This window comes from Trachypithecus francoisi, unplaced genomic scaffold, assembly GCF_009764315.1.
Source record: "Trachypithecus francoisi isolate TF-2019V2 unplaced genomic scaffold, Tfra_2.0 Lachesis_group6, whole genome shotgun sequence".
In the NCBI taxonomy this organism is placed as follows: domain Eukaryota; kingdom Metazoa; phylum Chordata; class Mammalia; order Primates; family Cercopithecidae; genus Trachypithecus; species Trachypithecus francoisi.
This window is the reverse complement of record NW_022681471.1, coordinates 100,416,200-100,428,744: the sequence shown is the minus strand read 5'-3', so window position 1 is coordinate 100,428,744 and position 12,545 is coordinate 100,416,200. Positions and strand designations below refer to the sequence as shown.

Sequence of the window (12,545 nt, the reverse complement as noted above, 5' to 3'; positions counted from 1 at the left end):
TCTTCAAATTACTGAAAGTTAATAACGTCCAACCTAGGATTCAATAAGCAGTGAAAACATATTTGAAAATTAAGAGTGAAATAAAGCCATGCTAAGAAAAAAATTGAGAGTGCTCACCACCAGCAAAGCCACACTAAAGGAAATACTAAAGGGTACCCTTTAGGAAGAAGAAAAATTATTCTAATGGAAGCATAGAGATATAGTAAAGAATAAAGAGCAGTGGGAAGGGTAACTATGTAGTAAATCTAATATATAAGCAAATATAATCAGAACTAAAAGGATAAATAGAAAATCCACAATTATTATTGAGAGAATTTAGCATACCTTTCTCGATATCTGACTGGATATGCAGATTAAAAATCACTAAGTATATGGAAGACTTAGACAATCCAATTAACAAACATGACTGAATAGAGTTATCTAGGATACTCAAATCAGCCACTGCATAATTCCCATATTAAAATATAAAAATCAGTTTTTAATTCACAGTATGCACAAAAAATAAGTTTCAGGTGGATTATAAGTTTAAAGAAAAAAGGTAAGACAATAACAATCACAAAACATCACATAGGAGAATATTTTCATGATTTTGGTGTTAGGGAAAGTTTTCTTCAACAGGATTCAGAAAAAAATCCCTCTAGTAATCCAGGAAAAAATTCACAAATGGAACTACTAAAAAGTAGAGATTTCTGTTCATAAAATGATACCGTTAAGACAGTGGAAAGCCAAGTCAGGAGGTGAGAGAGGATATCTGCAATATGGGTAACCAACGTAGCTTATACATAGAATATAGAAAGAGCTCCTTCAAATCAGTAAAATATTACGTTGAAATCCATATATTGTTTATTTCTTCAGTGTTCATCCTCCCAGATCTGTAGAAGGAAGTTTGCTGATGACAGAAAGGACTAAGAAAACTTTATTTATGTGAGATAAAGAATTGAGAATAATTGCTGACATAAATCAAAATAATGTATCCAAAGTAAGCAATAAAAGAACTTAAATGATTCATTTCTTTAAAACTGTTTATCTAAAGCAATCTACAGATTCAATGCATTCTCTATTAAGATACCAATTACATTTTTCACAGAACTGCCAAAAAAAATATATTAAAATTTACATGGAACCACAAAAGACCCAGAATAACCAAAGCTGTCCTGGGCAAAAAGAAAACTAGAGGAATCACATTACCTGACTTCAAATTATACCACAGAACTATAATTTCTATGTTTTTATGCTGTAGAACATATGCAAATCAGCAATGTACTGGTATAAGAACAGATTCAAAGACCAATGGAACCAAATAGAAAACCAAGAAACATATCCATACATCTACAGTGAGCTCATTTTCGACAAAGGTGCCAGAATCATACATTGGGGAAAGGACAGTCTCTTCAATAAATGGTTCTGGGAAAACTGGATATCCACATGCAGAATAATTAAACTAGACCCATATCTCTCACCATATACAAAAATCAAATTGGAGTGGATTAAATGCTTAAATCTAAGATCTCAAACTATGAAACTACTATAAGAAAACTTTGCAGAAAAATCTCTAGGTTATTGGTCTGGGCAAACACTTTTTGAGAAATACCCCACAAGCACAGGCAATCCAAGCAAACATGAGCAGATAGGATCATATCAAGTTAAAAAGCCTCTGCACAGCAAAGGACGCAGTCAACAAAGTGAAGAGACAACTTGCAGAATGGGAGAAAATATTTGCAAAGTACCCATCTGACAAGGAATTAATAATCAGAATATATAAGGAGCTTGAACAACTCTACAAAAAAAAATATAATAATCTGACTAGGAAAAAAATCTAATAATCTGATTAAAATGGGCAAAAGACCTGAACAGACATTTCTCAAAAGAAGACATACAAATGGCAAACATGCATATGAAAAGGTGTTCAACAACATTGATCATCAGATAAATGCATGACAAAACTACAATGAGCTATTATCTCACACACCAGTTAGAATGGCTTTTATCCAAAAGACAGGCAATAACAAATGCTGGTGAGAATGTAAAGGAAAAGGAACTTTCATACACTGTTGGTGAAAATGTAAATTAGTACAACAACTAGGAGAACAGTTTGGAGGTTCCTCAAACTACTAAAAATAGAGCTACCACACGATCTAACAATCCCATTCCTAGGTATATACCAAAAAGAAAGGAAATCAGTATACTGAAGAGATATCTGCACTCCCATGTTTACTGCAGCACTATTCGCAATAGCCAAGATTTGGAAGCAACCTAAGTGACCATCAACAGATGAACGGATGAAGAAAATGTGGTACATATACACAATGGAGTACTATTCAGCTATAAAAAGGAATGAAATCCAGTCATTTGCAACAACATGGATGAAAATAGAGGCCATTATATTAAGTGAAATAAGCTAGGCACAGAAAGACAAACTTTACATGTTCTCACTTATTTGTGGGAGCTAAAAATTAAAACGATTTAACTCATGGACATAGAGAGTGGAAGGATGGTTACCAGAGCCTGGGAAGGGTAGTGGGGGTTGAGGGAAGTGGAGATGGCTAACAGGTATAAAAATAGTTAGACAGAATGAATAAGATCTAGTACTCGACCGTATAACTGGGTGACTATAGTCAATAATAATTTAATTTTACATTTAAAAATAACTAAAAGAGTATAGTTGGATTGTTTGTAGCACAAAGGATAAATGCTTGAGGTAATAGATACTCCATTTACCCTGATATAAGTATTACATATTGCAAGCCTGTATCAAAACATCTCATGTACCCCATAAATATATGTACCTGCTATGTACTCACAAAAATTAAAAACTAAAGAAAAGAAAAAGTAATCCTACTTATCTCAATCCAGTATTAAAACATAGTTTGAATTGCTCTATTCAGGATCACTTTTGTGAAACAGTACAGGGAACATAACATTGGCTAAAAATGTAAGCACTAAATATAGGCATCTTCAACAGAACAGTAGTCCTCATTTAGAGAAGTTGAAAATGAAAGATCACTTCTACTACCTCACTATTTACTTTTCCTCCCAAGACAACCCCTAAACTATTGTAACAGGATGAGTTAATTAGGTGAAAAACAAAACAAAAACCAATGAATTGGAGTGATGCCAGCATCCTCTACTTCATTCACAGGAAAGGTAGATCAACACTCAGCTGCCTTGAGATGAGATTATGAGGCACCTCCCAGAGCAGAGGAGACAGACACTGGGCGGGAGAAAACATACCAGTAGATTCAGGGGAAATTTCTCGAAAGAGTGAGAGTAGTAGAGACTGAATCAGACTAAGACTGGTTTAATTGAACTGAGAAAACAAGGACTCTTGGCTTTCACCCACGTTGGCAAAGTGAAATTTGTGCTCACTGCACTCCCACAAGAAAATGGGAAGATTCCCTCTCTTCGTTCTTTCTCAAGGAAAGGTAGGTTTGGAGGAAATTCGGGAACTACTCCAGCTTTGCTTGTCTACTAATGTGCAGAGCAGGCTGAACATGTGAGAATCATATTGCCAGTCACCTCAAATGTCTAAGAATGTCTCAGGGGAATTATCTGTGCCTTCTGAGGAGCCACGTGAAGCCAAGAGGGGTCCTGAGACAAGGATGCTCAGGGGCAGTTTTTAAATACAGAAAGAGTGGCTGGGTGCAGTGGCTCATGCCTGTAATCCTAGCACTTTGGGAGGCCAGGGCTGGAGGATCTCTTGAGTCCAGGAGTGCAAGACCAGCCTGGACAACACAGCAAGACTCTGCCTCTTCAATTAGCTGCGTGTAGTGGTGCACGCCTGTAGTCTCAGCTATTCTGGAGGCCGAGGTGAGAGGATCACTTGAGCCCAGGAGGTCGAGGCTTCAATGAGCCATGATAACAGCCATTGCACTCCAGCCAGGGTGACAGAGTGAGACCCTGTCCCTAAAATAATAGTATTAATGATGATTACAAAGTAAGATATATGGTTCAGTGAGGCTTCCAGTTTTACAATGCTTTGCACTTTTAAAAAAATATTCTTTCTGTATCTGCCTCTCTCTCTGTCTCTCTCTCTCACACAACACACACACAGACACACACGCACACCCCAGAGCTCTGCCAAGGCATTGCTAAGCCTGTGATTGGGCTGTAATTTCACTTGCACTCTCTATCCTTAAACTTAAAATACTCTTTTTCTCTCTTGCTTTCCCCACTCCAATCCCTTCAGTCATCAATCTCCACTTTCCATGAAAAGGCAGGAAACTCACGCGATTTTGTCACAGACAGTGCACTTCCAGCTGCCATCAGGGCCTGCAACTCGACACTCCCTGCATACCCTCAATGAGCAAGCCTGACAAGGGTCTCCCCGGTCAAAGATTAGGCCCAGGTTTCTCCGACAGTGAACACAGACTCTGCTGGCCTCTTGTTGAGTTTTCCCACTTCTACGTTTTGCTTCTAAGAGTTCATTTTTCAGCTTCCTGAAAGGAGAGGGAAAAAAATCACTTAAAACAACAAACAAACAAACAGGAGCAGAGATATCTACAATGTCTAAAACAATGTCTAAAGTAGATAGAATATTTGCCTCAAACAAGACTGCTGTAAACTGGGGGCCACCATGCAATCTCACTTAGAATTTTGAAAAGGTGCCTATTTGGTGTCGCTACTTTCAATTCCCATCTCTTTATTAAGAGATATTTTCATTTGGAAGAACATTTGAATCAAGGAGTTAGAGCCAATATTTTCAGGAAATACAATTTCTCCCTCCAGAAGGAACAATCCTTTGATATCAGTAACCGAAAAATAAAATGTTTGTGTTTTACTTTTGAATGTTGACATTCTCTACTAGCAGTATTATACTATTAGCATTCACATTCTACTGTAATTTCTCTAGGATATCTTTGATACCATAACACTAGAAAGCATGGCCCCAGGTTACAGGTATTCATAGTACCTGGTTCTTTACCTGCCTATATATACTACTTGAGGCAAGAGTGTGAGATCAAACTCAGCATCATTGTAGGCACAATCTTCATGCACTTAAGAAAAGTAACAAAGGCCCCCGGAGCAAGATGGCCGAATAGGAACAGCTCCAGTCTCCAGCTCCCAGCGCAAGTGACACAGAAGACGGGTGATTTCTGCATTTTCAACTGAGGTACCGGGTTCATCTCACTGGGGAGTGCCAGACAATCAGTGCTGGTCAGCTGCTGCAGCCTGACCAGCGAGAGCTGAAGCAGGGCAAGGCATCACCTCACCTGGGAAGCGCAAGGGGGAAAGGAATCCCTTTTCCTAGCCAGGGGAACTGAGACACACAACACCTGGAAAACTGGGTAACTCCCACCCCAATACTGCGCTTTACCAAGGGTCTTAGCAAATGGCACACCAGCAGATTATATCCCACACCTGGCTAGGAGGGTCCCACACCCACGGAGCCTCCCTCATTGCTAGCACAGCAGTCTGCGATTTAACTGCAAGGCAGCAGTGAGGCTGGGGGAGGGGTGCCCGCCATTGCTGAGGCTTAAGTAGGTAAACAAAGCTACCGGGAAGCTCGAACTGGGTGGAGCCCACAGCAGCTCAAGGAGGCCTGCCTGTCTCTGTAGACTCCACCTCTGGAGATAGCACACAGCTAAACAAAAAGTAGCAGAAAGCTCTGCAGATGCAAATGACCCTATCTGACAGCTTTGAAGAGAGCAGTGGATCTCCCAACACGGAGGTTGAGATCTGAGAATGGACAGACTGCCTGCTCAAGTGGGCCCCTGATGCAATAAAAAATGATAAAGGGGATATCACCACCAACCCCACAGAAATACAAACTACCATCAGAGAATACTATAAACACCTCTACACAAATAAACTAGAAAATCTAAAAGAAATGGATAATTTCCTGGACACTTACACTCTGCCCAGACTAAACCAGGAAGAAGTTGAATCCCTGAATAGACCAACAGCAGGCTCTGAAATTGAGGCAATAATTAATAGCCTACCAACCAAAAAAAGTCCAGGACCAGATGGATTCACAGCTGAATTCTACCAGAGGTACAAGAAGGAGCTGGTACCATTTCTTCTGAAACTATTCCAATCAGTAGAAAAAGAGGGAATCCTCCCTAACTCATTTTATGAGGCCAACATCATCCTGATACCAAAGCCTGGCAGAGACACAACAAAAAAAGAGAATTTTAGACCAATATCCCTGATGAACATCGATGCAAAAATCCTCAATAAAATACTGGCAAACCAAATCCAGCAGCACATCAAAAAGCTTATCCACCACGATCAAGTGGGCTTCATCCCTGGGATGCAAGGCTGGTTCAACATACGCAAATAAATAAATGTAATCCAGCATATAAACAGAACCAAAGACAAAAACTACATGATTATCTCAATAGATGCAGAAAAGGCCTTTGACAAAATTCAACAGCCTTTCATGCTAAAAACTCTCAATAAATTCGGTATTCATGGAATGTATCTCAAAATAATAAGAGCTATTTATGACAAACCCACAGCCAATATCATACTGAATGGGCAAAAACTGGAAGCATTCCCTTTGAAAACTGGCACAAGACAGGGATGCCCTCTCTCACCACTCCTGTTCAACATAGTGTTGGAAGTTCTGGCTAGGGCAATCAGGCAAGAGAAGAAGTGAAGGGTATTCAGTTAGGAAAAGAAGAAGTCAAATTGTCCTGTTTGCAGATGACATGATTGTATATTTAGAAAACCCATCATCTCAGCCCAAAATCTCCTTAAACTGATAAGCAACTTCAGCAAAGTCTCAGGATACAAATTAATGTGCAAAAATCACAAGCATTCTTATACACCAGTGACAGACAAACAGAGAGCCAAATCATGAATGAACTTCCATTCACAATTGCTTCAAAGAGAATAAAATACATAGGAATCCAACTTACAAGGGATGTAAAGGACCTCTTCAAGGAGAACTACAAACCACTGCTCAGTGAAATAAAAGAGGACACAAACAAATAGAAGAACATACCATACTCATGGATAGGAAGAATCAATATTGTGAAAATGGCCATACTGCCCAAGGTAATTTATAGATTCAATGCCATCCCCATCAAGCTACCAATGACTTTCTTCACAGAATTGGAAAAAACTGTTTTAAAGTTCATATGGAACCAAAAAAGAGCCCGCATTGCCAAGACAATCCTAAGTCAAAAGAACAAAGCTGGAGGGATCACGCTACCTGACTTCAAACTATACTACAAGGCTACAGTAACCAAAACAGCATGGTACTGGTACCACAACAGAGATATAGACCAATGGAACAGAACAGAGTCCTCAGAAACAATACCACACATCTACAGCCATCTGATCTTTGACAAACACAACAAAACAAGAAATGGGGAAAGGATTCCCTATTTAATAAATGGTGCTGGGAAAATTGGCTAGCCATAAGTAGAAAGCTGAAACTGGATCTTTTCCTTACTCTTAGATGAAAATTAATTCAAGATGGATTAGAGACATAAATGTTAGACCTAATACCATAAAAACCCTAGAAGAAAACCTAGGTAATACCATTCAGGACATAGGCATGGGTAAGGACTTCATGTCTAAAACACCAAAAGTAATGGCAACAAAAGCCAAAATTGACAAATGGGATCTAATTAAACTAAAGAGCTTCTGCACAGCAAAAGAAACTACCATCAGAGTGAACAGGCAACCTACAGAATGGGAGAAAATTTTTGCAATCTACTCATCTGACAAAGGGCTAATATCCAGAATCTACAAAGAACTCAAACAAATTTACAAGAAAAAAAACAAACAACCCCATCAAAAAGTGGGGAAAGGATATGAACAGACATTTCTCAAAAGAAGACATGCATACAGCCAACAGACATATGAAAAAATGCTCGCCATCACTGGCCATCAGAGAAATGCAAATCAAAACCACAATGAGATACCATCTCACACCAGTTAGAATGGCAATCATTAAAAAGTCAGGAAACAACAGGTGCTGGAGCAGATGTGGAGAAACAGGAACACTTTTACACTGTTGGTGGGATTGTAAACTAGTTCAACCATTGTGGAAAACAGTATGGCAATTCCTCAAGGATCTAGAACTAGAAATACCATTTGACCCAGCCATCCCATTACTGGGGATATACCCAAAGAATTATAAATCATGCTGCTATAAAGACACATGCAACATATGTTTATTGTGGCATTATTCACAATAGCAAAGACTTGGAATCAACCCAAATGTCCATCAGTGACAGACTGGATTAAGAAAATGTGGCACACATACACCGTGGAATACTATGCAGTCATAAAAAAGGATGAGTTTGTGTCCTTTGTAGGGACATGGATGCAGCTGGAAACCATCATTCTCAGCAAACTATCACAAGAACAGAAAACAAACACCGCATGTTCTCACTCATAGGTGGGAATTGAACAATGAGATCACTTGGACTCGGGAAGGGGGACATCACACAGCGGGGCCTATTATGCGGGCGGGGAGGGATGGCATTGGGAGTTATACCTGATATAAATGATGAGTTGATGGGTGCTGACGAGTTGATGGGTGCAGCACACCAACATGGCACAAGTATACATATGTAACAAACCTGCACGGTGTGCACATGTATCCTAGAACTTAAAGTATAATAAAAAAAAAAAAAAAGAAAAGTAACAAAGACATTGCCTATCATTTCAGATGAGATCAGGTGGATTCAGGGTGGTATGGCTGTAGACTGCCTACCATTTCACACTGAAAAGCTTCCGCTTAGCATTTGAAAGTTTCCAATAATTTCTATTAGCCTATGGGCTTTGCTGTTAGACATGCCTATGTTTAAATCCGGATTCCATAATGAATAAGCTGTCCAGCCTCAGGCAATGATTTACCCACTCAACCCCAGTCTCTTCATTTCTAAAATGAGAGTAATAATATTCCTTCATGATGTTTTAAAGATTAAATGAGATAATAAATCTAAAGTTCCCACCATGCTGCTTGGCACATTGATTCTAAAGAAATGTTAGTTCCATGTCCCTTCTTTTACTACCTGACATGGAATTTATTTATCTATCCTTTAGAAAATTGCTATTCCAAGTGTGGTCCTTGTTCCAGCAGCATCAGCATCACCTGGGAACATTTTAGGAATGCAGAATCTCAGGCACTGCCTTAGACCCTATTGGATCAGAACCTACATTTTAACAAAATTTTCAGGTAATTAGAGTTTGAGAAGCGTAGCTTTGGCAGATTCAGTCTCAAATTCGCCTATATATTGGAATCACTTTGGAAAGATTTTAAAAATACCGATTCGCAAATCTCACTTTCACAGATTCTAACGTAATTAACTTTGAATGTGGCCTAGGTAATGGTATTTTTAAAAGCTTCACTGTTTATTCCAATATATTGCCAAATTTGGAAAACACTGTTCCAGAAGATAGGTTCCTTCTCACTTAAATGCTTCACAGGTATGTCATTGCTTGTGCTACTGAGTCAATCCCTTCTTCAACATAGAATGTCTATGTCCCAGGAAAAAAAATTGAGAATCGTCCCACATGTTTTATACCATATCCTTTTACATTTGTGGTGTTAAACTTTGTCATGCCTATCTAGACTAGCATCTTCCCAAAGGCAGGAACAAAGGCCTTAGTTTTTTGCATATACTGCTCAGGATCCAATTTATAAAGGATCCAGGTTATAAAGCAGTTGAATATTTAAAACTATTTATTATTTCTTTTGAACTTTCAAACTAGCTTCTGAGGTATTATAAGACTCATGTTAAAAATAATAAGTAGTACAGATGGAATCAGAAACCAGGTCATTTATTTCCCAGCCTGATGAGAGATTCATAAAAAGAGAATTTTCAAACTGTAGAGCAGAGTTTTTAAAATCTTTGACTTAATGTCTCATTCATACTTATAGTATGCCTACACTGTGCTAGGCATTCTGGTATTGAGAAAAAAATGAGTCTAAACAAAACATCTACTAAGAATTACCATTACCCTTTATGTTAGTTAAGGAGACAAATGACACACGATAACTCATGTGTTGCAACAGGCAGCCATACTAAGCACTTTTATGTCCCCACCAAGTTTGTGGTAATTTGTTACAGCAGCCACAGGAAATGGATATACCCTCTATTTGGCCTCATTTCTTACTGAGTACAACATTCCTGGGCATAACACACCCAACTCCCTGGGCTTTCAGTTCTTTGACCTGGTCATCTTCTTTACCTTCCTGTCCATGTGCACCATTCACTCTCATGAAGAAACCCTGGAACTTGTTATCTCTAGAAATTATGTTATATCCAAAATCATGAATTTAAACACCATTGAAGCCATTATTCAGTTCTAATGAGTACATCACTTTCTCATTATCCATCAGTTCTCCTCTCAGCCTCACTTCCCCTTGGAGCCAGAACAGAAGGAACCCTGCTTGGGATTGTGCGTCTCCTACCCTACAAACATCCTGGAGGCAGAAGATCAGCTCTTTGAACATTCATGTGGATTAAACAGAGTGAGAAGATATCAACAGCCTTCTGTTATCAGTTTCATATGGAGAAATGGTAATGACAACAGAAAGGAGACCTCTTTGTCCCATCACCAAATATTTCAAGCAATGATGCATAGCTTTTCTCTTTCCTTTCCTTCAACATAAGCAGGCACAGATCTTAGTAGGACAAGAGAAAACAAAGTAAGAGTAAAAGAAAACCTTTATTCCTTCCCTGTGGCTCACTGCAGTGGCTTGAAGTGCTGTATGAATTTGAGGCATATGGGAAGGAGATTGAAATGGATAATAATGAATAACTTAAAAAATGTATAAAATAGAATATTTGCCTCAAATAAGACTGCATTAAACTGAGACCACCATGCAATCTCATTTAGAATTTTGAAAAGGTGCCTATTAGGTGTCTCTACTTTCAATTCCCTTCCAATCTACTCTCCGTGGAATAATCAATGTCGTTAGTCAATACTCTTTTAAAATATTTCTTATGTCATGTGGTTCCTCTGCTTAAAACCAACCAGTAGTTTTCCTTTATATTTTAATAAATTTATACCTCTTTCCCATAACCTGTAAAGATCTGCCTAATCTCTTCCCTCTGGTCATCTCCTATCTACAGATAGGAGATAGGATTCAGCAACATAATTCAACTTAAAGTTTCATAAATATGCCAAGTTCTTTCCCACTTGAGGGCCTTTGAACATGCTATTTCCTCAGCTGGGAATGCCTTCCCTCCACACTCCATCACCGAACACAGTAGTCATTTGTCTGTTCACTAAATACTTCCATTCTCCTTACTTTTGAAAGCAAGTTGGGATTGCACATTTCTGCCCTCTTGGCATTAGATGTCATTATGTGACTCACACTGTCCAAGGAAATGTGGTAAGTAATCCCAGGTAAAAGCTTTAAAATCAAGGGCAGGGTTCACCACACACCCTTTTCTTTGCATAGAGAATGACAATGTTCCAAATAGTGTCTGCTCTGCAAGTCTGGACCCTGGTCTGAGGATGCCATGAAGTAGAGTCCCCAGACATCCTGTTATGAACATGTGGCATGAGTGAGAAATCTTTGTTGTTTTAAGACACTAAGAGTTTGGAGCTGTTACTGCAGCATCACTTAACCTATCTTGACTGATAAACACACAACTTAATTCTTAATCTGGCTGGCTCTCACTTATTTTTTTTTTATTTTAGTTTTACTGCTGCTGCCCACCACATCTCTGACCACTACATCTACAGCATTCTTTAATTTTCCTTGTTGCTGTGTAGATGCATTTATATTAACATATAAATTGGTGACCTATATGTAGTTGAAATTGTAAAGACTGAAAAGATTAACTATCTTGATGGTTGTTGAATGATAGAATCTTTTCATTTCTGTATTCTAGTGATATATTGAATGTTTTTTTCCATCTCATCATCAAAAATGTTCCATGTTTTAAAAAGACTTTTTGCTTTATCATCACATAGACATATTTCTTTCAAATCAGGAATTGCTTTCATTAAAATTCTTTTCACATTTGTGTGGCGTTATTTTTCTTGTGTTATCTTGTCTGGACCAAAATGTACTGAACACCATTTTACACCAAATAAGATAGGAATTTTAGAATGGAAGCAATTAGCTGCCTTGAAGAGGAAGCCATGAATAAACAGTTTATAAAGTATGTTTAATTCCTTGATGCTTTTAAACAATCTCAGCTAGTAGAGCACATCAAGGCCTAAGGGAGATAATGAGCAAGCAAGAATTGCACAGTGGCCCAGAGCACAGGGTTCTAAAGTCAGAGTGCCTGGGTTTAAGTTCTGGCTATGCCACTTATTTCCTCTGAGACCTTAAGACAATTAGTTAACGTCTGTCTGTCTCAAGACTTAAGGAGACTTAACCTGTTTGTGTCTCAAAATACTTCTTCTGTAAAAGCTTCACAGCGTTGTTGTGAGCATTAAGTAAGACAATGTTTGTAAGTGTTTAGCACAGCTTGACACGTAATAATTATGGAATAGACAATTCTGGTGTGTGTTTCCCAATATCTGTTCTCTCTTTCTTCTTTATTAGTGGAACATCTAGCTATACTCGTGGCCACTCAGAATAAAAACTAAATTTCTCAGTATTTCTTGCAGTTAGGTTTTGT

The 12,545-nt window shown here is 38.4% G+C and overlaps 1 protein-coding gene across 1 annotated transcript in view; it reads right to left on the bottom strand.

The window, feature by feature from the left end:
• The window catches only part of SYTL5 (synaptotagmin like 5), a 125,948-nt gene that overhangs the window by 67,669 nt on the left and 45,734 nt on the right, over positions 1–12,545 (bottom strand). Inside the window, exon 3 of the mRNA XM_033202097.1 lies at positions 4,227–4,436. Within this exon, the coding sequence (XP_033057988.1) occupies positions 4,227–4,436 (210 nt within the window). The remainder of the gene's footprint in view (positions 1–4,226; positions 4,437–12,545) is intronic.